The sequence below is a fragment of the Leptopilina boulardi genome, unplaced genomic scaffold (genome assembly GCF_019393585.1).
Source record: "Leptopilina boulardi isolate dan_hultmark-lab unplaced genomic scaffold, ZJU_Lbou_2.1 LbouV2_341, whole genome shotgun sequence".
NCBI classification, from domain to species: domain Eukaryota; kingdom Metazoa; phylum Arthropoda; class Insecta; order Hymenoptera; family Figitidae; genus Leptopilina; species Leptopilina boulardi.
Window position 1 is genome coordinate 5868599 of NW_026137909.1, and position 26694 is coordinate 5895292.

General features: G+C 29.1%; 1 protein-coding gene across 12 annotated transcripts in view; it reads right to left on the reverse strand.

Moving 5' to 3' along the window:
• Positions 1 to 20642: 20642 nt before the first annotated feature.
• Positions 20643 to 26694, reverse strand: part of LOC127285826 (disintegrin and metalloproteinase domain-containing protein 11) — a 173284-nt gene continuing 167232 nt past the window's right edge. For 6 of the 12 annotated variants that reach the window (XM_051312017.1, XM_051312022.1, XM_051312023.1 and 3 more), the window contains 2 exons: positions 26120 to 26323; positions 20643 to 21685 (listed from right to left, as the gene is read on the reverse strand). In XM_051312017.1, coding sequence (XP_051167974.1) covers positions 21166 to 21685; positions 26120 to 26323 — 724 coding nt within the window. In that variant the 3' untranslated portion in view covers positions 20643 to 21165. The remainder of the gene's footprint in view (positions 21686 to 26119; positions 26324 to 26694) is intronic. The other 6 variants (XM_051312026.1, XM_051312027.1, XM_051312020.1 and 3 more) reach the window with 3 other exon arrangements.

Consider the following 26694-nt stretch of genomic DNA (forward strand, 5'->3'; position numbering starts at 1 on the left):
AGATTGGTCCAGCAGATGCTGAGCTACAGAAAAAAATAATTTAGAAAAATTTTCAAAAAATTTAATTTGCAAGATAATCGTTCAGGAATACCGCCATAGTGGTTAGAAGAAAGTTCTGAACAAAAAATGTATGGCGCACTTTTAAATTGGTCCAGCGGATGCTGAGCTACACTCAAAAATATTTTAGAAAAATTTTCGAAAAAATAAATTCGCGACATAATCGTTCGGGAATACCGCCATAGTGATTAGAAGAAAGTTCTGAACAAAAAATGTATGGCGCACTTGTTGATTGGTCCAGCGGATGCTGAGCTAAACTAGAAAACAAATTTGGAAAAGTTTTCGAAAAATTAATTTCGCGAGATAATCGTTCGGGAATACAACCAATAAAATAGGGAAAAAGTTTCGAACAAAAAATGTATGTCGCACTTTTTGATTGGTCCAGCGGATGCTGAGCTACACTCAAAAATATTTTGGAAAAATTTTCGAAAAATTAAATTCGCGAGATAATCGTTCGGAAATACCACCAATAAAATAGGGAAAAAGTTTCGAACAAAAAATGTATGGCGCACTTTTAAATTGGTCCAGCGGATGCTGAGCTACACTCAAAAATATTTTGGAAAAATTTTCGAAAAATTAAATTCGCGAGATAATCGTTAGTGAATACCGCCATAGTGATTAGCAGAAAGTAGCGAACAAAAAATGTATTGCGCACTTTTTGATTGGTCCAGCGGATGCTGAGCTACACTCAAAAATATTTTGGAAAAATTTTCGAAAAATTAAATTCGCGAGATAATCGTTCGGGAATACCACCAAAAAAATAGGCAAAAAGTTCCGAACAAAAAATGTATGGCGCACTTTTTGATTGGTCCAGCGGATGCTGAGCTACACTAAAAAATAATTTGGAAAAATTTTCAAAAAATTAAATTTGCAAGATAATCGTTCGGGAATACAGCCATAGTGATAAGAAGAAAGTTCTGAACCAAAAATGTATAGCGCACTTTTAGATTGGTCCAGCGGATGCTGAGCTACACACAAAAATATTTTAGAAAAATTTTCAAAAAATTAAATTCGCGAGATAATCGTTCGGGAATACCACCATAGTGATTAGATGAAAGTTCTGAACAAAAAATGTATGGCGCACTTTTTGATTGGTCCAGCGGATGCTGAGCTACACTCAAAAATATTTTGGAAAAATTTTCGAAAAACTAAATTCGCGAGATAATCGTTCAGGAGTACCGCCAAATTCTTTAGCAAAAAGTAGCGAACAAAAAATTTATGGCGCACTTTTTGATTGGTCCAGCGGATGCTGAGCTACACTCAAAAATATTTTGGAAAAATTTTCGAAAAATTAAATTCGCGAGATAATCGTTCGGAAATACCACCAATAAAATAGGGAAAAAGTTTCGAACAAAAAATGTATGGCGCACTTTTTGATTGGTCCAGCGGATGCTGAGCTACACTCAAAAATATTTTGGAAAAATTTTCGAAAAATTAAATTCGCGAGATAATCGTTCAGGAATACCGCCAAATTCTTTAGCAAAAAGTAGCAAACAAAAAATGTATGGCGCACTTTTTGATTGGTCCAGCGGATGCTGAGCTACACTCAAAAATATTTTGGAAAAATTTTCGAAAAATTAAATTCGCGAGATAATCGTTCAGGAATACCGCCAAATTCTTTAGCAAAAAGTAGCGAACAAAAAATGTATGGTGCACTTTTTGATTGGTCCAGCGGATGCTGAGCTACACTAGAATACAAATTTGGAAAAAATATAGAAAAATTAAATTTGCGAGATAAACGTCTCGGAATACAGCCAATAAAATAGGGAAAAAGTTTCGAACAAAAATTGTATGGCGCACTTTTTGATTGGTCCAGCGGATGCTGAGCTACACTCAAAAATATTTTGGAAAAATTTTCGAAAAATTAAATTCCCGAGATAATCGTTCAGGAATACCGCCAAATTCTTTAGCAAAAAGTAGCAAACAAAAAATGTATGGCGCACATTTTGATTGGTCCAGCGGATGCTGAGCTAAACTAGAAAACAAATTTGGAAAAATTTTCGAAAAATTAAATTCGCGAGATAATCGTTCGGGAATACCACCAAAAAAATAAGCAAAAAGTTCCGAACAAAAAATGTATGGCGCACTTTTTGATTGGTCCAGCGGATGCTGAGCTAAACTAGAAAACAAATTTGGAAAAATTTTCGAAAAATTAAATTCGCGAGATAATCGTTCGGGAATACCACCAAAAAAATAGGCAAAAAGTTCCGAACAAAAAATGTATGGCGCACTTTTTGATTGGTCCAGCGGATGCTGAGCTACACTAAAAAATAATTTGGAAAAATTTTCAAAAAATTAAATTTGCAAGATAATCGTTCGGGAATACAGCCATAGTGATAAGAAGAAAGTTCTGAACCAAAAATGTATAGCGCACTTTTAGATTGGTCCAGCGGATGCTGAGCTACACACAAAAATATTTTAGAAAAATTTTCAAAAAATTAAATTCGCGAGATAATCGTTCGGGAATACCACCATAGTGATTAGATGAAAGTTCTGAACAAAAAATGTATGGCGCACTTTTAGATTGGTCCAGCAGATGCTGAGCTACACAAAAAAATAATTTAGAAAAATTTTCAAAAAATTAAATTTGCAAGATAATCGTTCAGGAATACCGCCATAGTGATTAGAAGAAAGTTCTGAACAAAAAATGTATGGCGCACTTTTAAATTGGTCCAGCGGATGCTGAGCTACACTCAAAAATATTTTGGAAAAATTTTCGAAAAATTAAATTCGCGAGATAATCGTTCGGGAATACCGCCATAGTGATAAGAAGAAAGTTCTGAACAAAAAATGTATGGCGCACTTTTTGATTGGTCCAGCGGATGCTGAGCTAAACTCAAAAATAATTTGGAAAAATTTTCGAAAAATTAAATTCGCGAGATAATCGTTCGGGAATACCGCCAAATTCTTTAGCAGAAAGTAGCGAACAAAAAATGTATGGCGCACTTTTTGATTGGTCCAGCGGATGCTGAGCTACACTCAAAAATATTTTGGAAAAATTTTCGAAAAACTAAATTCGCGAGATAATCGTTCAGGAGTACCGCCAAATTCTTTAGCAAAAAGTAGCGAACAAAAAATTTATGGCGCACTTTTTGATTGGTCCAGCGGATGCTGAGCTACACTCAAAAATATTTTGGAAAAATTTTCGAAAAATTAAATTCGCGAGATAATCGTTCGGAAATACCACCAATAAAATAGGGAAAAAGTTTCGAACAAAAAATGTATGGCGCACTTTTTGATTGGTCCAGCGGATGCTGAGCTACACTCAAAAATATTTTGGAAAAATTTTCGAAAAATTAAATTCGCGAGATAATCGTTCAGGAATACCGCCAAATTCTTTAGCAAAAAGTAGCAAACAAAAAATGTATGGCGCACTTTTTGATTGGTCCAGCGGATGCTGAGCTACACTCAAAAATATTTTGGAAAAATTTTCGAAAAATTAAATTCGCGAGATAATCGTTCAGGAATACCGCCAAATTCTTTAGCAAAAAGTAGCGAACAAAAAATGTATGGTGCACTTTTTGATTGGTCCAGCGGATGCTGAGCTACACTAGAATACAAATTTGGAAAAAATATAGAAAAATTAAATTTGCGAGATAAACGTCTCGGAATACAGCCAATAAAATAGGGAAAAAGTTTCGAACAAAAATTGTATGGCGCACTTTTTGATTGGTCCAGCGGATGCTGAGCTACACTCAAAAATATTTTGGAAAAATTTTCGAAAAATTAAATTCGCGAGATAATCGTTCAGGAATACCGCCAAATTCTTTAGCAAAAAGTAGCAAACAAAAAATGTATGGCGCACATTTTGATTGGTCCAGCGGATGCTGAGCTAAACTAGAAAACAAATTTGGAAAAATTTTCGAAAAATTAAATTCGCGAGATAATCGTTCGGGAATACCACCAAAAAAATAAGCAAAAAGTTCCGAACAAAAAATGTATGGCGCACTTTTAGATTGGTCCAGCAGATGCTGAGCTACACAAAAAAATAATTTAGAAAAATTTTCAAAAAATTTAATTCGCGAGATAATCGTTCGGGAATACCGCCAAATTCTTTAGCAGAAAGTAGCGAACAAAAAATCTATGGCGCACTTTTAAATTGGTCCAGCGGATGCTGAGCTACACTCAAAAATATTTTGGAAAAATTTTCGAAAAAATAAATTCGCGAGATAATCGTTCGGGAATACCGCCATAGTGATTAGAAGAAAGTTCTGAACAAAAAATGTATGGCGCACTTGTTGATTGGTCCAGCGGATGCTGAGCTAAACTAGAAAACAAATTTGGAAAAGTTTTCGAAAAATTAATTTCGCGAGATAATCGTTCGGGAATACAACCAATAAAATAGGGAAAAAGTTTCGAACAAAAAATGTATGTCGCACTTTTTGATTGGTCCAGCGGATGCTGAGCTACACTCAAAAATATTTTGGAAAAATTTTCGAAAAATTAAATTCGCGAGATAATCGTTCGGAAATACCACCAATAAAATAGGGAAAAAGCTTCGAACAAAAAATGTATGGCGCACTTTTAAATTGGTCCAGCGGATGCTGAGCTACACTCAAAAATATTTTGGAAAAATTTTCGAAAAAATAAATTCGCGAGATAATCGTTCGGGAATACCGCCATAGTGATTAGCAGAAAGTAGCGAACAAAAAATGTATGGCGCACTTTTTGATTGGTCCAGCGGATGCTGAGCTAAACTAGAAAACAAATTTGGAAAAATTTTCGAAAAATTAATTTCGCGAGATAATCGTTCGGGAATACAACCAATAAAATAGGGAAAAAGTTTCGAACAAAAAATGTATGTCGCACTTTTTGATTGGTCCAGCGGATGCTGAGCTACACTCAAAAATATTTTGGAAAAATTTTCGAAAAATTAAATTCGCGAGATAATCGTTCAGGAATACCGCCAAATTCTTTAGCAAAAAGTAGCAAACAAAAAATGTATGGCGCACTTTTTGATTGGTCCAGCGGATGCTGAGCTAAACTAGAAAACAAATTTGGAAAAATTTTCGAAAAATTAAATTCGCGAGATAATCGTTCGGGAATACCACCAAAAAAATAGGCAAAAAGTTCCGAACAAAAAATGTATGGCGCACTTTTTGATTGGTCCAGCGGATGCTGAGCTACACTAAAAAATAATTTGGAAAAATTTTCAAAAAATTAAATTTGCAAGATAATCGTTCGGGAATACAGCCATAGTGATAAGAAGAAAGTTCTGAACCAAAAATGTATAGCGCACTTTTAGATTGGTCCAGCGGATGCTGAGCTACACACAAAAATATTTTGGAAAAATTTTCGAAAAATTAAATTCGCGAGATAATCGTTCAGGAATACCGCCAAATTCTTTAGCAAAAAGTAGCGAACAAAAAATGTATGGCGCACTTTTTGATTGGTCCAGCGGATGCTGAGCTACACTAGAATACAAATTTGGAAAAAATATAGAAAAATTAAATTTGCGAGCTAAACGTTCCGGAATACCGCCAATAAAATAGGGAAAAAGTTTCGAACAAAAAATGTATGGCGCACTTTTTGATTGGTCCAGCGGATGCTGAGCTACACTCAAAAATATTTTGGAAAAATTTTCGTAAAATTAAATTCGCGAGATAATCGTTCAGGAGTACCGCCAAATTCTTTAGCAAAAAGTAGCGAACAAAAAATTTATGGCGCACTTTTTGATTGGTCCAGCGGATGCTGAGCTACACTCAAAAATATTTTGGAAAAATTTTCGAAAAATTAAATTCGCGAGATAATCGTTCGGAAATACCACCAATAAAATAGGGAAAAAGTTTCGAACAAAAAATGTATGGCGCACTTTTTGATTGGTCCAGCGGATGCTGAGCTACACTCAAAAATATTTTGGAAAAATTTTCAAAAAATTAAATTTGCAAGATAATCGTTCGGGAATACAGCCATAGTGATAAGAAGAAAGTTCTGAACCAAAAATGTATAGCGCACTTTTAGATTGGTCCAGCGGATGCTGAGCTACACACAAAAATATTTTGGAAAAATTTTCGAAAAATTAAATTCGCGAGATAATCGTTCAGGAATACCGCCAAATTCTTTAGCAAAAAGTAGCGAACAAAAAATTTATGGCGCACTTTTTGATTGGTCCAGCGGATGCTGAGCTACACTCAAAAATATTTTGGAAAAATTTTCGAAAAATTAAATTCGCGAGATAATCGTTCGGAAATACCACCAATAAAATAGGGAAAAAGTTTCGAACAAAAAATGTATGGCGCACTTTTTGATTGGTCCAGCGGATGCTGAGCTACACTCAAAAATATTTTGGAAAAATTTTCAAAAAATTAAATTTGCAAGATAATCGTTCGGGAATACAGCCATAGTGATAAGAAGAAAGTTCTGAACCAAAAATGTATAGCGCACTTTTAGATTGGTCCAGCGGATGCTGAGCTACACACAAAAATATTTTGGAAAAATTTTCGAAAAATTAAATTCGCGAGATAATCGTTCAGGAATACCGCCAAATTCTTTAGCAAAAAGTAGCGAACAAAAAATGTATGGCGCACTTTTTGATTGGTCCAGCGGATGCTGAGCTACACTAGAATACAAATTTGGAAAAAATATAGAAAAATTAAATTTGCGAGCTAAACGTTCCGGAATACCGCCAATAAAATAGGGAAAAAGTTTCGAACAAAAAATGTATGGCGCACTTTTTGATTGGTCCAGCGGATGCTGAGCTACACTCAAAAATATTTTGGAAAAATTTTCGAAAAATTAAATTCGCGAGATAATCGTTCGGGAATACCGCCATAGTGATTAGAAGAAAGTTCTGAACAAAAAATGTATGGCGCACTTTTTGATTGGTCCAGCGGATGCTGAGCTTAACTAGAAAACAAATTTGGAAAAATTTTCGAAAAATTAATTTCGCGAGATAATCGTTCGGGAATACAACCAATAAAATAGGGAAAAAGTTTCGAACAAAAAATGTATGTCGCACTTTTTGATTGGTCCAGCGGATGCTGAGCTACACTCAAAAATATTTTGGAAAAAATTTCGAAAAATTAAATTCGCGAGATAATCGTTCAGGAGTACCGCCAAATTCTTTAGCAAAAAGTAGCGAACAAAAAATTTATGGCGCACTTTTTGATTGGTCCAGCGGATGCTGAGCTACACTAGAATACAAATTTGGAAAAAATATAGAAAAATTAAATTTGCGAGATAAACGTTCCGGAATACCGCCAATAAAATAGGGAAAAAGTTTCGAACAAAAAATGTTATGCGCACTTTTTGATTGGTCCAGCGGATGCTGAGCTACACACAAAAATATTTTGGAAAAATTTTCGAAAAATTAAATTCGCGAGATAATAGTTCGGAAATACCACCAATAAAATAGGGAAAAAGTTTCGAACAGAAAATGTATGGCGCACTTTTTGATTGGTCCAGCGGATGCTGAGCTACACTCAAAAATATTTTGGAAAAATTTTCGAAAAATTAAATTCGCGAGATAATCGTTCGGGAATACCGCCATAGTGATTAGAAGAAAGTTCTGAACAAAAAATGTATGGCGCACTTTTTGATTGGTCCAGCGGATGCTGAGCTAAACTCAAAAATAATTTGGAAAAATTTTCGAAAAATTAAATTCGCGAGATAATCGTTCGGGAATACCGCCAAATTCTTTAGCAGAAAGTAGCGAACAAAAAATGTATGGCGCACTTTTTGATTGGTCCAGCGGATGCTGAGCTACACACAAAAATATTTTGGAAAAATTTTCGAAAAATTAAATTCGCGAGATAATCGTTCGGAAATACCACCAATAAAATAGGGAAAAAGTTTCGAACAGAAAATGTATGGCCCACTTTTTGATTGGTCCAGCGGATGCTGAGCTACACTCAAAAATATTTTGGAAAAATTTTCGAAAAATTAAATTTGCGAGATAATCGTTCAGGAGTACCGCCAAATTCTTTAGCAAAAAGTAGCGAACAAAAAATTTATGGCGCACTTTTTGATTGGTCCAGCGGATGCTGAGCTACACTCAAAAATATTTTGGAAAAATTTTCGAAAAATTAAATTCGCGACATAATCGTTCGGAAATACCACCAATAAAATAGGGAAAAAGTTTCGAACAAAAAATGTATGGCGCACTTTTTGATTGGTCCAGCGGATGCTGAGCTATACTAGAAAACAAATTTGGAAAAATTTTCGAAAAATTAAATTCGCGAGATAATCGTTCGGGAATACCACCATAGTGATTAGATGATAGTTCTGAACAAAAAATGTATGGCGCACTTTTAGATTGGTCCAGCAGATGCTGAGCTACACAAAAAAATAATTTAGAAAAATTTTCAAAAAATTAAATTTGCAAGATAATCGTTCAGGAATACCGCCATAGTGATTAGAAGAAAGTTCGGAACAAAAAATGTATGGCGCACTTTTAAATTGGTCCAGCGGATGCTGAGCTACACTCAAAAATATTTTGGAAAAATTTTCGAAAAATTAAATTCGCGAGATAATCGTTCGGGAATACCGCCATAGTGATTAGAAGAAAGTTCTGAACAAAAAATGTATGGCGCACTTTTTGATTGGTCCAGCGGATGCTGAGCTAAACTCAAAAATAATTTGGAAAAATTTTCGAAAAATTAAATTCGCGAGATAATCGTTCGGGAATACCGCCAAATTCTTTAGCAGAAAGTAGCGAACAAAAAATGTATGGCGCACTTTTTGATTGGTCCAGCGGATGCTGAGCTAAACTAGAAAACAAATTATGGAAAAATTTTCGATAAATTAATTTCGCGAGATAATCGTTCGGGAATACAACCAATAAAATAGGGAAAAAGTTTCGAACAAAAAATGTATGTCGCACTTTTTGATTGGTCCAGCGGATGCTGAGCTACACTCAAAAATATTTTGGAAAAATTTTCGAAAAATTAAATTTGTGAGATAATCGTTCAGGAGTACCGCCAAATTCTTTAGCAAAAAGTAGCGAACAAAAAATTTATGGCGCACTTTTTGATTGGTCCAGCGGATGCTGAGCTACACTCAAAAATATTTTGGAAAAATTTTCGAAAAATTAAATTCGCGAGATAATCGTTCGGAAATACCACCAATAAAATAGGGAAAAAGTTTCGAACAAAAAATGTATGGCGCACTTTTTGATTGGTCCAGCGGATGCTGAGCTACACTCAAAAATATTTTGGAAAAATTTTCGAAAAATTAAATTCGCGAGATAATCGTTCGGGAATACCGCCATAGTGATTAGAAGAAAGTTCTGAACAAAAAATGTATGGCTCACTTTTAGATTGGTCCAGCGGATGCTGAGCTACACTAGAATACAAATTTGGAAAAAATATAGAAAAATTAAATTTGCGAGATAAACGTTCCGGAATACCGCCAATAAAATAGGGAAAAAGTTTCGAACAAAAAATGTTATGCGCACTTTTTGATTGGTCCAGCGGATGCTGAGCTACACACAAAAATATTTTGGAAAAATTTTCGAAAAATTAAATTCGCGAGATAATCGTTCGGAAATACCACCAATAAAATAGGGAAAAAGTTTCGAACAGAAAATGTATGGCGCACTTTTTGATTGGTCCAGCGGATGCTGAGCTACACTCAAAAATATTTTGGAAAAATTTTCGAAAAATTAAATTCGCGAGATAATCGTTCGGGAATACCGCCATAGTGATTAGAAGAAAGTTCTGAACAAAAAATGTATGGCTCACTTTTAGATTGGTCCAGCGGATGCTGAGCTACACTAGAATACAAATTTGGAAAAAATATAGAAAAATTAAATTTGCGAGATAAACGTTCCGGAATACCGCCAATAAAATAGAGAAAAAGTTTCGAACAAAAAATGTATAGCGCACTTTTTGATTGGTCCAGCGGATGCTGAGCTACACTCAAAAATATTTTGGAAAAATTTTCGAAAAATTAAATTCGCGAGATAATCGTTCAGGAATACCGCCAAATTCTTTAGCAAAAAGTAGCGAACAAAAAATGTATGGCGCACTTTTTGATTGGTCCAGCGGATGCTGAGCTACACACAAAAATATTTTGGAAAAATTTTCGAAAAATTAAATTCGCGAGATAATCGTTCGGGAATACCGCCAATAAAATAGGGAAAAAGTTTCGAACAAAAAATGTATGGCGCACTTTTTGATTGGTCCAGCGGATGCTGAGCTACACTCAAAAATAATTTGGAAAAATTTTCGAAATATTAAATTCGCGAGATAATCGTTCGGGAATACCGCCAAATTCTTTAGCAGAAAGTAGCGAACAAAAAATCTATGGCGCACTTTTTGATTGGTCCAGCGGATGCTGAGCTAAACTAGAAAACAAATTTGGAAAAATTTTCGAAAAATTAAATTCGCAAGATAATCGTTTGGGAATACCACCAAAAAAATAGGCAAAAAGTTCCGAACAAAAAATGTATGGCTCACTTTTAGATTGGTCCAGCGGATGCTGAGCTACACTAGAATACAAATTTGGAAAAAATATAGAAAAATTAAATTTGCGAGATAAACGTTCCGGAATACCGCGAATAAAATAGGGAAAAAGTTTCGATTAAAAAATGTATGGCGCACTTTTTGATTGGTCCAGCGGATGCTGAGCTACACTCAAAAATATTTTGGAAAAATTTTCGAAAAATTAAATTCGCGAGATAATCGTTCGGGAATACCGCCAAATTCTTTAGCAAAAAGTAGCGAACAAAAAATATATGGCGCACTTTTTGATTGGTCCAGTGGATGCTGAGCTACACTCAAAAATATTTTGGAAAAATTTTCGAAAAATTAAATTCGCGAGATAATCGTTCGGGAATACCGCCATAGTGATTAGAAGAAAGTTCTGAACCAAAAATGTATGGCGCACTTTTTGATTGGTCCAGCGGATGCTGAGCTAAACTAGAAAACAAATTTGGAAAAATTTTCGAAAAACTTAATTCGCGAGATAATCGTTCGGGAATACCGCCAAAAAAAATTTTTGGAAAAAAGACGATAAAAATTTTTTTTTGAGGTATTTTTAAAAATCCTTTGGTCAGATTTGAGATATTAATATGAAAAATGTGCCTACCCAGATCCGAGTAGAGGAAGACCATTTTTACCACCAAAAACGCATCCAAAAGCATAAAAAACTTACCAAAATATTGTAAATTCAGATGTTCATTAGATGAACATTTTGCTTCCTCTTTACGATCAGCAAAAAAATTTGCTTCCTCGTGGAGAAAGCAAAATTTTATTGACAAAATGTGAATTTTTGATTTTTTAACTTTCATTAATTCTTTAAATTTACCTCAAACGAATACTTTATATATATCGATCGATTCGTCTTGACGTATAGAGTGCGTATAGAATACGATTTTATTATATATAACCTTAAATTTTTCTATTTAAAAATTTTTTCGATTAAAAAAAAATTTTTGGAAAAAAGAGCATAAAATTTTTTTTTGGAGTATTTTTCAAAATCCTTTGGTCAGATTTGAGATATTAATATGATAAATGAGTCTACTAAATTTTATCTAAATCCATTAAAACCTGTTAAAGTTATCTTCTAAACAAAAAAGGGATCCACACACACATACATACATCCGGACAATTGATCAGGATCTCATATAACATGTTTCTATAAAAAAAAAATTTGTTTCCTCCACTTTGAAAAGTTTTATAAACGAAAGGACTACAAAGCTTCCTCCACGAGGAAGCAAAAAGTGGGGTTTTTGAGAAAATTGACTTTAATGATTTTTAGAAAATCATCTCCTGTTTTATTAATTTTGAATCTTTTTTCAAATTTCAGATGGGATTTTAAAGAGGAATATACCCTCTACAAGATCCAAGAAAAATAATTTGATTGCATTCATTAGAAAAAAAATTACAGGCGAAACAATTTTTTTTCATTGTTCTTTCGAGTTTTATTACTCAAACTTCAAATATGACCATAACTTCGTTAAACATAATTTTTATGAAAAATAAAAAAAATACGTGTCTCTTTATTTTTCATTTAGAATAACATATTTCATCGACAGAAAAATCTACAACCTGAAGGTGATCGGCCTGTACGTTTTGAAATGGATTCAGCCTAATCGTGTAGGCGGGTTTTCCTGAGTGCAATATTTAATTTGTACGGTTATATTTTGTTGTATTTAATCGTTAAGAATTTTTATTATTTGTTTTTAAATTTTATTCCGCATATTATTGTGTAGAATTTTTTTTTTCAGAGTTAACGGTGTAGGGTTTTCCTGTGTGCAATTGAATGTGTAGAATAAAATTATGTTTGCGATTTAATTGTGTAATGTAAAAAATTGTTAATTAATTTTATTTTTGCTTATTGTCCAAGTGTAGGATTTTTTTTTTGTAAAATTATCGGTGCGCAATTTTCTCGAGTAGGGTTTATTTGTGTAGAATCTATACTGCCTCCAGGGAAATTAGGGAATTTTATAAAAAGTACTGGAAAAATATCAAATTTCGAAAAATGCTACTAAAATTATAATTTTTGATAAATTTACCAAACTTTTGCTTCTAAAAATTGTTGTCTTACATTTTTATAATTGCCTAGGCCTCCTGATTGACTTTTGAAAGAAAAAAAAATCAATTTACATTACAAGAAAAGTCTAAAAAGTCCATTTTTGCTTCCTCATGAGGAAGCTTTGCATTCGTGACGTTTTTCGATTTTTAAAAAATTGGGTTATATGGACTCATTTTCATCTAGAAATAATATATATGAAGTCCTGAGCAAATGTCCAGATGTATGTGAGTGTGTGTGTATGTCACAAAATATTGTGAACAAATTATCTCAGGAACGTTTTAACGGATTGTCCTAAAATTTTGTATGCTTATTGTAATCATTAATACCTAAAATCTGATACAAGGATTTCCGAATATATTCACAACATTTTATTTTTTACAATTTTTTCAAAATTAAAGAAAAAAATTTTTTTTCAAAATATTTTTTTCTTTGTAAATTTTATTTTGTTTAGTAAAAAAAAACTTATTTCTTGCATTAAAACGAGTCGATTAGCCTATATAATGTTCATATTTTACTGAAATCTATAGATTAAATCATTTTTTTTGAATTTTTGAAAATAATCGTTTTTTGTATTTTTTTAAATAACTTTTTCTGATATAAAAATTTTAATTAATTCTTGTCAAAATTGTATTCCTGGCATAAAAACGAATCGATTGAGATATACAAAGTTTACATTTTACTAATATTTATAAAATTGATCGCTATTTTAGTTGTAATCCTTCTTTTAATCTTGAATATAAGTGTATCATGATGAGGAAGCTAAATGGTCATGAAATGAGCACCTAGTTTATTTTCAATTTTAATTAGTTGATAAATATCTTATTATTAATAACAATATGTTATTAGAAATTAAATAAAATTTATTAATTCCTTATAATTAGAATGTTTTACAGAAATATTTTCAAGAATTTTTCATTTTAAACCACCGAATTAAACAGAGACAAATTTTCAACATTCCAATAATTCACTTTCGAAACAAATTTTCAAAAATTTAAAGTTAGGGTAAGTGTACCAATTACGGCGAGTACATCAATAACATCAAAAATAATAATTTAATTTTCATTAAAGTTGATAAAAAATAACTATTATTACTTGTATATTTAATATAACTGTTGCAAAATGATTAAAAAAAAATTATTTTAATCTTTTTTTAGATACAATTACTTATAAAGATGCATATTTAAACAATTATTAATTTCATTATTTGAGATCAAATTTTTTTCCTCGCCGTAATTGAAACATTTTTAAGATTTCCATTGGTTTCAATTACGGCGGGCAAAGTATCTTCAAAATACACGTAATTTTGGTCACCGAAATTGATACACCAAAACTAATACAAACGTACCGTAATAGAAAATTACGGTATTAGTTTTAATTTCTCATATTTGTTTAAATAATCGATTTTTATAAAGTTTCAATTTTTTTCAAATATCTATATAACATAAGCTTTTAGTTTAATAAGTCTTAAATTTACTTTATAAAATAGAAATGTCGAATTTTCTATTTCAAAGGTATTTTCACTCGAAACGCGCCGTAATTAGTACATTTACCCTACATTAAAAAAAAAATTCAAGTCTGATTTATGCACATTATTCGAATTCAAAATTTTGGAAAATGTTTTAAATAATTAAATTTTCGAAGAATTTTATTAAAATATTATTGAAAAAAAACATTAATTTCAAATGAAAATTTGTGAAATAATTCAATTTCAGAAGATTTTTAATTAAAATTTCAAAAATATTAGAATTTTCAAGAGTTTGTTTTCAAATTTTTGGAAATAATTAAATTTCAGGAGATTTTCAATTGAAACTTTTATAAATTTGAATAAAAAATTATTTTTACAAATTTCAGACAATAATAATTGAATTTTGAGAATTTTCATCTGAAATATGTTCTAAATAATTGAATTTTAATGGAGTGATGATTTTTTTTAGAAATTATTGCATTTTTTGAGATTTCAAAAATTATAATTTTGGTGTAAATATAAACATTAATTAAAAAACGATTTAAATAATTGAATTTTTGAAAAATTGAATTAAAACTATTGAAATAATTAATTAAACAAAAAATTATATAGATAAAAATTTAGAAAATAAAATTCTCAATTCAATTAACATTTAATTAATTATTAAATTACTAATTGAATTTGAAAGAGTTCGAGGTAAAATTTTTTTTTGATGTAATTCAATTTCAGAAGATTTTAAATAGAAACTTTCATAAATTTTAATTAAATAAAATTTTTTTTGCAAACTTTAAATATTGATAGAATTTTAGAGTATTTTTGTTTGAAAAACTTTTTATTTTTTTAATTTAACAAATTAAATCAGCGAAGAATTTTAAATAAAATTTTTGGAAATAATAGAATCGTAGAGAATTACAGAGAATTTTCAATTGAAAAAATGTTATAAAAAAAATATTGAATTTTCGATTTTTGAAGTTTTCAATTAAAATTTTAATAAACTTGAATTATTGAAATTTTTAAATAATTATATAAACAAAAATTTAATTTTAAAGAATTAATATAATTAAAAAACGTTTTATGTAATTGAATTTTTGAAAAACTTGATTAAAGTTATTAGAAATAATTAATTCAAAAAGAAATTGAAATTGAAAATATCTATTTTGGAAAATTAATCCAAAAATATGAATAATAATTATTTCTATTTTTAAAGAAGAAAAAATACGTTAAATCTAATGGCAAAAATACCTATTTTGTAAAATTAATTCAAAAAATGACAATTTTAAAAATTACTGTCTTGAAACAGAAAAAAATACGTTAATCCTATATAATTAATTGAAAAAGAAATTGAAGTTAAAAATTTGAGAAGTAATTGATTTTTGAAAGAACAATAGTTAAAATTTTTGTAACTAATATTGAATTTCAGGAGATTTTTAATTAAAATTTTCGTAAATTGGAATTTTTGACGATATTTTATAAGCTTTAAACAATAATTAAACTTTGGAGAATTTTGAATTTGAAAATGTTTTAAATAATTGAATTTTCAAAAATCTTGATTAAAATTATTAAAATTAAATTATTCAACAATTTCAATTTTAGATAGAAAATTTAGAAATAATTGTATTTCAGAAAAGTTCGAGTTAAAATTTTTAGAAGTAATAATTGAATTTCAGGAGATTATTAATTGAAACTTTCATTTTGAATTAATGATTTTTTTTTAAATATAAATATATAATAAAAAAATAATTTTTATACTTACTTTTTTTGATATAAAATTTCCTTCGTATGACAGTTTCTTTCTTCATTTAAAATATTTCGTTGATTCAATTGATTAATTTTTACAAATTTTATGTATACTTTAAAAATATTTCTTTATGAAAACAATATTTGTACCAAGTTGAGAATAGAATTCTTGAATTTAACACTATTAATTTTACCAGATATATATGAATTATATAATGAGAAATAGTAATGAGATGTCAATATCAAAAGAATATTACATTGTCCAAAAAATTCCGAATCTCTAAATATTAATTTTTAACGTAAATCAAAATAACAATTCCTAATAATATACATAATCGTTAAATATTGTAATTTTAATTTTAAACGTAGAGAGAAATTTTTAATTTAATTTAAAGTAATATAATTTCTAATTGGAAAAAAAAAATAATTTATGATTAAAAAAATAGTTTTAAATTCGCAATTTTTTGAACCTTTTCTTTAAAAATATCTACATCCCATAACACTATTGAATTAATGAATAATGAATCTTAACAATGAACAATAATAATAATATATGAATATTGAAAATCGATATTTTAATTTTAATTATCATCATAACTACAGCAATATTAAAAATATATGGTAAAAATTGTAACAAATAAATTCATGTTAAAAGATTCACGATTCTTTTTAAAACAAAAGTTATTTTATTGTTTCCTCATGAAAATTGTATACATTTGACTACAAGAACTTTGACAAACATTATTTTTATTTTTTTTTTTTTTTTCCAAAAACGTTTTTAATTCTAAGAAAGGCATTCTCATCTTTGGTGGCATTTTTTCTACTTTTTAAATAATTAATTTTTCTAATTCATCGCAATTATTTATTTAATTTGGGCAAAAAAAAAAATTTAATAAAAAACGCTATTTATATAAGGACCGATTTCAATAACTCTTATGGGAAATTTGACAATTTATACAATTAAATTTAAAAAATATAAATTAAATTTACTAATACTTTCATTTAGTTTTAGTAGTTTTTTTTAAAAGTAATACCTATACATACATAGAATTTAAATTCGCTTTTTTAAATAATTTTTCCTTCATTTCTTGTAGTAAAAAAAAGTATTACAAGACGAAATTTATAAAATTTGTAATGTTTTTTTGATTCTTTCGCTTAAGTACAACGAACAAACAAATATTTATTTTTGTTATTAAGTTATAATAAATATTTTTCAATTCTTTAAATTTAATACTTTAAAGAAAAATACTAATTATTTCCAGTAAATTATTTATGCAAATATTTTATGTTATAAATTAATATTGTATTTGTTAAACTTAAAATTTATTTAATTATAATTTTTTTTTATCATTTATTGTATCAGTTTTCTGTACGTATATAATTTTAGGCAAAAATTAACAAATATTTTTTAAAAAAATTCAATTTTATCAAAAATTCGAATTAATTATTATATTACTAAATTACAGTCGATGAAATCGGTCCTATTTGTATTAAATTACATTCTAACTTGTTTCTTTTTTTAAATTAAATTTTCCTTGAATTTTGACTTTTTAAAAAGTTCTATTACCTACAAGGTATATTAGAATTCAAATACTTTCCAACGAAAAAATCGCTTTCGGTGTATACGTTTTATATATCCAGTAAATACATTTTTAAAAATACATTTTTGTTCATCATAGTTTAGAAAAGTGTACCTGTGTTTTTTGCAATTAAATAAAAATATGATGTTATTATGATATTATTAATAATAATATAATAAAATAATAATTGTTAATAATAATAAAAATAATAATAATAATAATAATAATTAATAATAATTAATTATTCATTAAAATAATAGTAATGTTAAAAAGAAAGTACAAAGGGTAAATAAAAATTTTCAATTTATTTTAAATAATATTTAAAATATATTTTAAAAGAAAGAAAATTAAAATTATGACATTTTACTATTTCTAAGCAAAGTATAAAAATTTGATTTAATTCATGAGAATTACAATTTTCTAAACAGTAAAAAACAATTTAGATAACATAACCTCAAAATTTGACGATAATTTCTTTGAGAATTTTGTTAATCTTTATTTGAATAAAATATTTAATTAATAAATTTTTTACTGAAAAACGTTTTTAATTAAAAAAATATATTTCATTAATTTTAATTCCATATATTGGAATATTTCTTTTTAACCCTTTGCGGTACAAAAACCATTTTTGAATAGTTTCTCATTATTATGTGGCATGTATTTAAATATATTAGGTTCGCTAAAATAAATTTTAAAGTTAGATTTTGAAAATTTAAAATGGCGGATTTAAAATGGCGATATTTTTTTTTAAATGAATTCATATTAAATTCGTTATTCGGAAGAAAAAATCCCCATAATTAATAAGTTTCAAGTGAGAATCAAAGTAATTGAAAAATAGATGTCAAATTCATGTAAATTTCAATGAATTTTTAAAAAATCTTCCTCCATTTTGGACCAGCCATTTTAAATTTTGAAAAACAGATGTCAAACTTGTAATCAACGACCTTGAAAACCCCCGAGTAACAAATTTCAAGTGAATCCAATCAATTTTTTTAAAAATCGTCCGCCATATTGGATCCGCCATTTTGAATTTTGAAAAACAGATGTCAAACTTGTAATCAGCGACCTTGAAAGTCCCCGAGTAACAAGTTTCAAGTGAATCCAATCAATTTTTTAAAAAATCGTCCGCCATATTGGATCCGCCATTTTGAATTTTGAAAAACTAATGACTTTGTAATCAGCGACCTTGAAAACCCCCGAGAGTAACAAGTTTCAAGTGTATTCAATCAATTTTTAATCCTAGACAGTACAATTGACTATCTGTAAGCTTAACTGTCATGGCGGCACACAAACCTTAATTCAGTTTAGTTATATCGAACTATCAATTTTGACCCTAGCGGCGATTATTTACTTTTATAATAACTAGTGGTGATTAATTGAAAATTATCATTATTATAATATTATATAAAATCGATTATTTTGTGAAATGATGCAGAAGAGCAGTTTGCCAGGAACACACGTACAGAACCACACCCAGTATTTGTGAAACTTGCTAGGAAATTGATTGAAATATTTATTAAAATTAATTTGAAAATATAAAATTTGGAAAATTTTTCATTATTTTACATATTATGATTATTCAGAATAAAAATTATTGATTAAACTTATTTTGATATTACTTTTTAGGGATTTTTTTCATTAGGGAAAATTCTTGTTTTTTGAACTTATTAAGAGTTCCAATTTTTTTTTCTAGTTTCAAAAAACGTTTATTGGGCCTTCAAGTACATCTATTCTTAAGGCCAGGTCCAAGTGAGGCAGCGCCATCTACATTGAAACTAAAATTTTGGAAAATTTTCAACAGCCTTTTCTTGAAAACAAGATGGTGAAATGCTTTTTCCTTTATGGATAATTGATTATTGGCAAGATATACACCAGCTAAAACTTTTTTTGAGTTAAAAATAATAAGAAAAATTTCATGTCAATAAATTAAATATGAGCACTTTTTTCACAAAAACTGTAACAGTACTTTCTCAGAAATTACAATCAAAAATGCAATTTCCATTTGGAAAATTAATAAACGCTAAAAAATACACGACCTAAGATTTACCAATCACGAAAATAACAAAAAAAAAGTATTTTAACATAACATATTTTACTCATTATGACAGCCGTTTGGCAGGTTATATATGTCACCAGACGATTCGCAGTTTTGCCGAAAGGAGGAGATTGGCGCTGTTGCTAACCACCTGAAATACATAATCTACCAAAGGGCTGTCACAATCAGTAAAGCAGTATCAATATGTTAAATATTTAATAAAATTTTTTTTTGTGATTTTCGTGATTGGTAAATCTTAGGTCGTGTATTTTTTAGCGTTTATTAATTTTCCAAATGGAAATTGCATTTTTGATTGGAATTTCTGAGAAAGTACTGTTACAGTTTTAGTGAAAAAAGTGCTCATATTTAATTTATTGACATGAAATTTTTTTTATTATTTTAACTCAAAAAAAGTTTTAGCTGGTGTATATCTTGCCAATAATCAATTATCCATAAAGGAAAAAGCATTTTACCTTCTTGTTTTCAAGAAAAGGCTGTTGAAAATTTTCCAAAATTTTGGTTTCAATGTAGATGGCGCTGCCTCACTTGGACCTGGCCTTAAGCTATAGACCTAAGCAGAATAGCTTCGCGAAAGACGTTCGCGAACGTGAAACATGAGTTAGAAAAGGACAGAGATATATTCGTATCCTTTTCTATCTCATGCATCTCGTTCGCGAATCTATTGTGCGTTGGTCTTATGTTGTACTGTCTAGGGTTAAAAAAAATCGTCCGCCATATTGGATACGTTATTTTGAAATTTGTATTCAGCGACCGCAAAAACCCTCCAATTAAAAAGTTTCAAGTAAAATCGAATCAATTTTTAAAAATCGTCCGCCATTTTGAATTTTGAAAAACTAATGACAAATTCGTAATCGGCGATCCAAAAATAAAACCCCCTTAATTAACAAGTAAATCCAATCAATTTTTAACAAATTTTTTAAAAACAGATGCGAAATTTGTAATACCCCTGAAAATCTCCGAATAACAAGTTTTAACCGCAAAGGGCTAAGGAACCTATAAATAAAATATTTTTTAACTAAAAATTTTTAAAATACTTTCCGTAAAAACAAAAAGAAAAAAAACGTCAACAACTGGCACGACAACTAGTACATATAATATTTATAGATGAATTGCATGGATTTTATTTTGTAATATGAAAAAAGTGTAATGTAAGTTTTTTTTTTTTATATGTGAGAAATAATTCGGCAGGCTTAGAATTTCGATCTCATCGTACATTTATTCGTCCGTCATAAACAATAGAACACAATTAATCGTGTATATATAACAAAGATTATTTCGTTTTTTTTTTTTTTTTGATCGGGCGGTGGAAAAAACGTACGCCGTCGGCAATAATAATAATTTTCTCGATCGACGTTGTTTCGCGTGATACACACGCGCGCTTTCAGCAATATCTCGATTTAAAAACCGAATATCTTATATAGAAACCTGGACGAGGAATCAGGAATTCGCTGATCATTATTTATTTATTTTTTTTTTTGCTTGTCGCCAGCGAGTAATTATCGTACAACGACTCTTTTTTTTCCGTTATAAGTTTAATAATCACTTTTGCTAATGTTTATTTCATAAAACATTTTTCATTATAGATTAATTTTAATTCAATTTATTATATTTATATATATATATATATTTATATATAATTTAATACCTGGTTGTCGCAATGATAGTTTATCGTTATTTACACTATTCAGTATAAAATGCGAGTTCGAGATTAAGTCACACCACTAGATCTTTATTTTTTTTTTTTAATTTTTTTCTTTTTTTTTGGACACTATCTGTCGTCGATTAATAAATTATCAATGCTTGTACTCGGGAAAATGCGAAGAGGGCTGTAGGGCAGTATTTCCATTATCACTAGCGTTGTTGGTATTTAATCCTTTAGGGGAACCGTTATTCATTATGTTACAATCTAGACTAAAGTTACCGTCTAGTGGGCATTTTTTAATATTAGGCGAGTGTTTCACATCGATTCCACGTACGTCGGGGGGATTTTCTTGTTGGGATTGAGCATTTTCAGCCTCGTCATTGACGAAGCCATTATCGGTGTGGGGTGGGGATGGATAGTAGCCACGCTGTTTGATTGGCTTTTGATCCGTTGTCAGATGCTGTTGCTGCTGCTGCAGTATTATCTGTTGAAGCTGTTGATGATGATGATGATGGTGGTGATGATGTTGGCTTTGCTGCTGCTGCTGCAACGGCATCGGTGATACAGCCAATGAAGGTGGTGATGGCGGTGGCTGCTGTGGTAGTCGGTGTTGTATTCCCTCCTCACTCGTCCACCGGGCTACTTGTTGTTGAGCTTGAATAAATGCATCACTAGAAAATAACAAGATTATACGAGCCCGTGGGATCTATTTCACGACCGCTAGTGCTAGACGCGAATTTATATGTAAAACTTAATTCCTCTTTTAATAATCCCACATCTAAATTTGCAGCAATACATTGCGGGAATAATAATATTCTAATGTGATACCTCAGATGAAACAAATGAAGAAAGGGAAGAATTTCATGTGACGTCACTGCCACTAAAAACTGCTTGGGATTACAAATAGCGACAGCTAGTGTTCTAAGGACAGTAAATTACGTCAAGAAGAGAAAGAAGATTACGGTAATTTACCGGTAAATTACCGGATCGTTTTTTCTCTGAGAATTTATGAGAATTTTTACTTGTACTTTTATCCTTGTCTGACACGTGCGTTGTCATGACAACGTGTATGACGAGGATAAAAGTACAGACATATGTTCCTGACTGTATAATTATTATTATAATGAAAAATATCTTTGTTACAATATATAATATATATATTAATATATTAATATTGATATAATATTACATTATTATATTGAATCAGGTACATTTATATGCCTGCACTTTTATCCTTGTCTAACACACATGTTGCCATGACGACGCACGTGTTAGACAATGATAAAAGTGCAGGCATATATACCCGACTGTCATCTTGTCAGTAAGAACACAGAGAAAATTAGGGTGCAGTCCCATGGAGCAGATTAGCAGATTAGACGTTGACCAATAAAAAAACAGTCTCTAACGGAAATGCAAAATTTGCCGCGAGAGACTAACTTTTGATTGGCTGAAATCTATTCTGCTAATCTGCTCCATGGGACTGCACCCTTACAGTCTATTATATTCATTGTTCAAATTATTCATTTAATAACATGTCGGTCGTTTATTTATAACTTACATACTATAAAAATACATATTTAAATTTAAAAAAGGCAATTATCAATCACTTAAATGAATATTCTCATAAATTCTCTTTTTTTCGGTAATTTACCGCAATTTTCTTTCTTACATTCTCAGGTTTCAATTTTACCGAGAATTTTAAAACACTAGCGACAGCGCTACGAAGATTTCGCTACGTAGCGATTCTAAGCAACATTCACTTTAAAAATTTTTTTAGCTATCGGGTGACTCAAAAAATGGTATCATTTTGATAGATAGTACAATTGTTTTTCTGTGTATTTTTTCTCATATTTGCTTTATTTTATAATTTAACAATTTTTTTTAGAATCAAGAATGTATCAAATTCATAAGGATTTCCCACGATGAAGAAATGAAGCAATTAAAAGAAATATCTAAAAGCCTGACAAATTTTTCAAGTGTAACACTTCAAATCGCAAAAGTTATAAAAAAGACAATTCTAGACAACGATAATAATTAATATTATTATATTAACATTTTTATTTCTAAATTTAAACCTTAAATTTTTTTATAATTAATAATTATAAACTAAATAAAACATAATAATAATAAAGAAAAAAAGGAGACATTTATTTCCAATTTCCATCTTTACAAAAAATCAAGAAAATAATTCAACTTTATCCAATAATAATAAACTATTTACTTTTCTATTTTATATTAATAATTAAATATTTATTGCATTTATATTTATTATCTTTTTAATAGGATTAAAAGTTTCTATTAGACATTGTCTAAAATGGGAAAAAAAATTTAATTAAAAAAATTTTGAAGATATTACCTCGAAAATAGAATTTTTGTTCTCACGCAAGGGTTAACTAAAAAAATGTATACGGCATTTTTTGTGAGTTAAAGAGTTTATCAAGAAATGAAAATTTAAATCATTTTAATTAAAAAATTATTAATTAATTTAATTAAAAAAATTTATCAATTTTTAAATTTAGGCTGGTAAAGAATATCCTAATTTTAAATCTCATGCAATTATTATTTTTAATTCTTGCAATATAAGATTAATTTTCTTAATTTTTATTTATTAAATTAAATTTAAAAAATTTATTTCCTTTATAAATTATTTTAACATTAAACTAGATAATTTATTTTTAAAGTTGTTATTTATTAAATTAATAGGTTATTTACAATATTAAAGTACAATTTATTTCGTCACTAGTTAATTATTTTATTTGAAACTAACAGTTGGCAAACATGAAGTTAGAGATTTGATTCCACCTTCATATTGTATTTGTTTGCTACGTAAATAAAATATTTTAAGGAAATTGACATGAATTCTATGTCAATGTCCTTATCTAGAGGGGTTATGTTTATATTTTCTTCTAAATTACCATCTTGCAGTTTAAGCTTTGAAGAAACTGTCAACGGTAATTTATTTTGGTCATGATTTGGAACAAGTTTCACTAAAAATATGTAAGTTTTTAATTCTAAATAACGAAAAGCGCTACATAGCGACTAGCGCTATTAGTAATCCCAAAGCTCTAGTTGTAAAGCTACTATTTTCTCAATTTTAATTTTATGACTCCAGTAGTACATGACAACATCGGGATATTTCGTGTGATACCGAGTATTTTCGACGAAAAGTAAACAAAGCGATCTTTCTAAATAAATACCAACGAAGTTCAAAAAGTAAAGAAATAAGTGAGATTAAAATCAAAAAGTGACAAAATTGATAATAATCGTCGTTAATTAGCAATTTTATAATTCAATTTTTGTAAATTCATTCCAATGCATTAGAAAATTTTTTAGGTTAAAAAATATTTTTTTTTTTATTTTTTTTTTAATTTAATGAATGTAATTTAATTTTGTGCTGTCAAAATATTACGTAAATAAATTTCAAAAATATATTCGCAAATAAATATTAACAGGATTGCCACAAGTCAGGGAAATGGCAGGTAAATTAATTTTTGTCAGGGAATTTAATAAAAAGTGATGGAAATATATTGTAAACCTAGATTTCCTTTAAAATATTCATTTGTTATGAATTTATTATACCAAAATAACAATTTTACAGTTAAAGTTAAAAACGGTGACTACGAATACGCGAAAACCATATTAATTTAATTTATTGCTGCAATTTTAGATTCTGTGGTAGTAGATACAAAAATTCGTTATTAAATTATCATCTTCCGAAAAGAATCTCGACGCAGTGCGTTTTGTATAGAATACAAAAAAACTTTGTTTTAAATAATTGAATTTTCAAAGACTATTTATTTAAAAAAAGAGGTAAATAATTGAATTGTATAAGTTTGAAAAAAATAATAGTTTTTTTTTGTTTTCAAAAGTTTCTGTATACTTTGATTGAAGAAAAGAATTGTTCAATATTGAACGTTTCATTTTCAATGTTTGTGTCATTATTGTCACCTGTCGAAATTTGCTTCGCTTTTCTTGAATATAAAAACAAAATTTCAACATTTGGCAAAGCGCGACAAACGAAATACCTTTATGTCAATTTATCAATGAACATTGACGTAAAGTGCTCATTTTGGTTTCACCTTTTCATTTTATTTGAAAATAAATTCTTATGACTAAAATTCAAATTCATATTATTAAAAACAATTAATTTTTCTTGTAGTATTTTTAAATTTAGATATTCTTTTTTAGATATTTTGTATATATATGTATTATTAAAAACGATTAATTTTATATTGCAATCCATTTTTAATCACTTTTTTTATAAGAACAAAAAGCATTGAATCCCTCTACATATTATATAGATTGCATGTTTTATATCATCGGCATTTACTGTGTGCTGATTTTATTTATCAATAAAATGTTTATTTCCAAAAAATGTGTTTCATCAAAATTAAAAAAGGTTTGGATTTCATTTTATTGCATTTGGAGATATTTAATTTAATCCATTCTTCTTTTTTTTCCCTCTTTTTATAACTTTTTGTAACAGTTTATATATATATATACAAAACTGTCCGAATAACGACTTCATTAAATTGACTTCTTTTAATTTACTGGAATTGATAGGCATTAAATTGAAACTCTTCAATTGAATTTAATTATTCTGTTCCAGCGTACGATATTACGTAAATGAAAAATAATACCTATCAATATAGAAAATATTGTCTTAAACTTTCAATAGGATGTAATTTAGAAATTTGATTTGTAATCAGTGTTTTAAAATATCAAGGATTAAAATATTTCGTAAAACTGGTTTTTTTAAAATCAAAATTTTTCTTGAAATAAAAGCTTAATATCTACTTTTTTGACGCACTGCTTCGGTATTCTTTAATATAGTGTTAGTGAAGCGAACTGCGAAGTTTTGGATAAGGAGAGAGAGAGAGACACGATAAGAAAATTCGATTTCAACAAATTGGATTTTAAAATAAAAGTTAGAAAGTGAATATGTAATGCAAGTGGGTCGTCGAGTCTACAGAATTCGAATAAGAGTTTAAGGAAACAATTCCGGAATACGGTTCTAAAAAGGGTTCCGAATAAGCTAATTTTCTAAAATCGGTGTCGGACGAACTATATATATATATAGAAACTAAAATGATTATTATCGATACCTTTCGCTATCGGGCGTATCGCCCCTATGATTTGAGCTTCCATCTTGATCAGCAGTTTCGTAGATTCCTTCTTCCTCATGTAATTGGTGAACATGCTGATGACTATGCTGATGAGATCCGTAAGGACTTCTCGCCGATGGCTGCCGATATCGACCGTAGATAAATCTTGGGTCGTCATCACGACCTCTGCTACACCTCCTGCTTCTAAGTGATTTATTTTATTAGAAGACATTCTTGAAATTTACTTTCTATGAGTGTTTATATCATCAATTGCAACAGGAAGTATTTTCTCCTGCGTTTTAAGGGAGGAAATCACAGGAGTTTGGAAACCCCACATTTGCCAGGAGAGTTCAGTTCAGATTTTGATACCAGCACGTCAACTTCATATACAAAATTAGAACTACTGTTACTCTGCCCGATTTCATACTCAAGTTCGATTTAGAAGAATCTCTGTGTCAAGTGTTAAAAGTTTCTGAATTAAGAAGAATTAATTCAAGTATTCAAGGCTTTGACTTTGCCATAATATTTGGAAATTGTTTAAAGTGCTATTCTGAAATGTGCAACAGAACTGATCT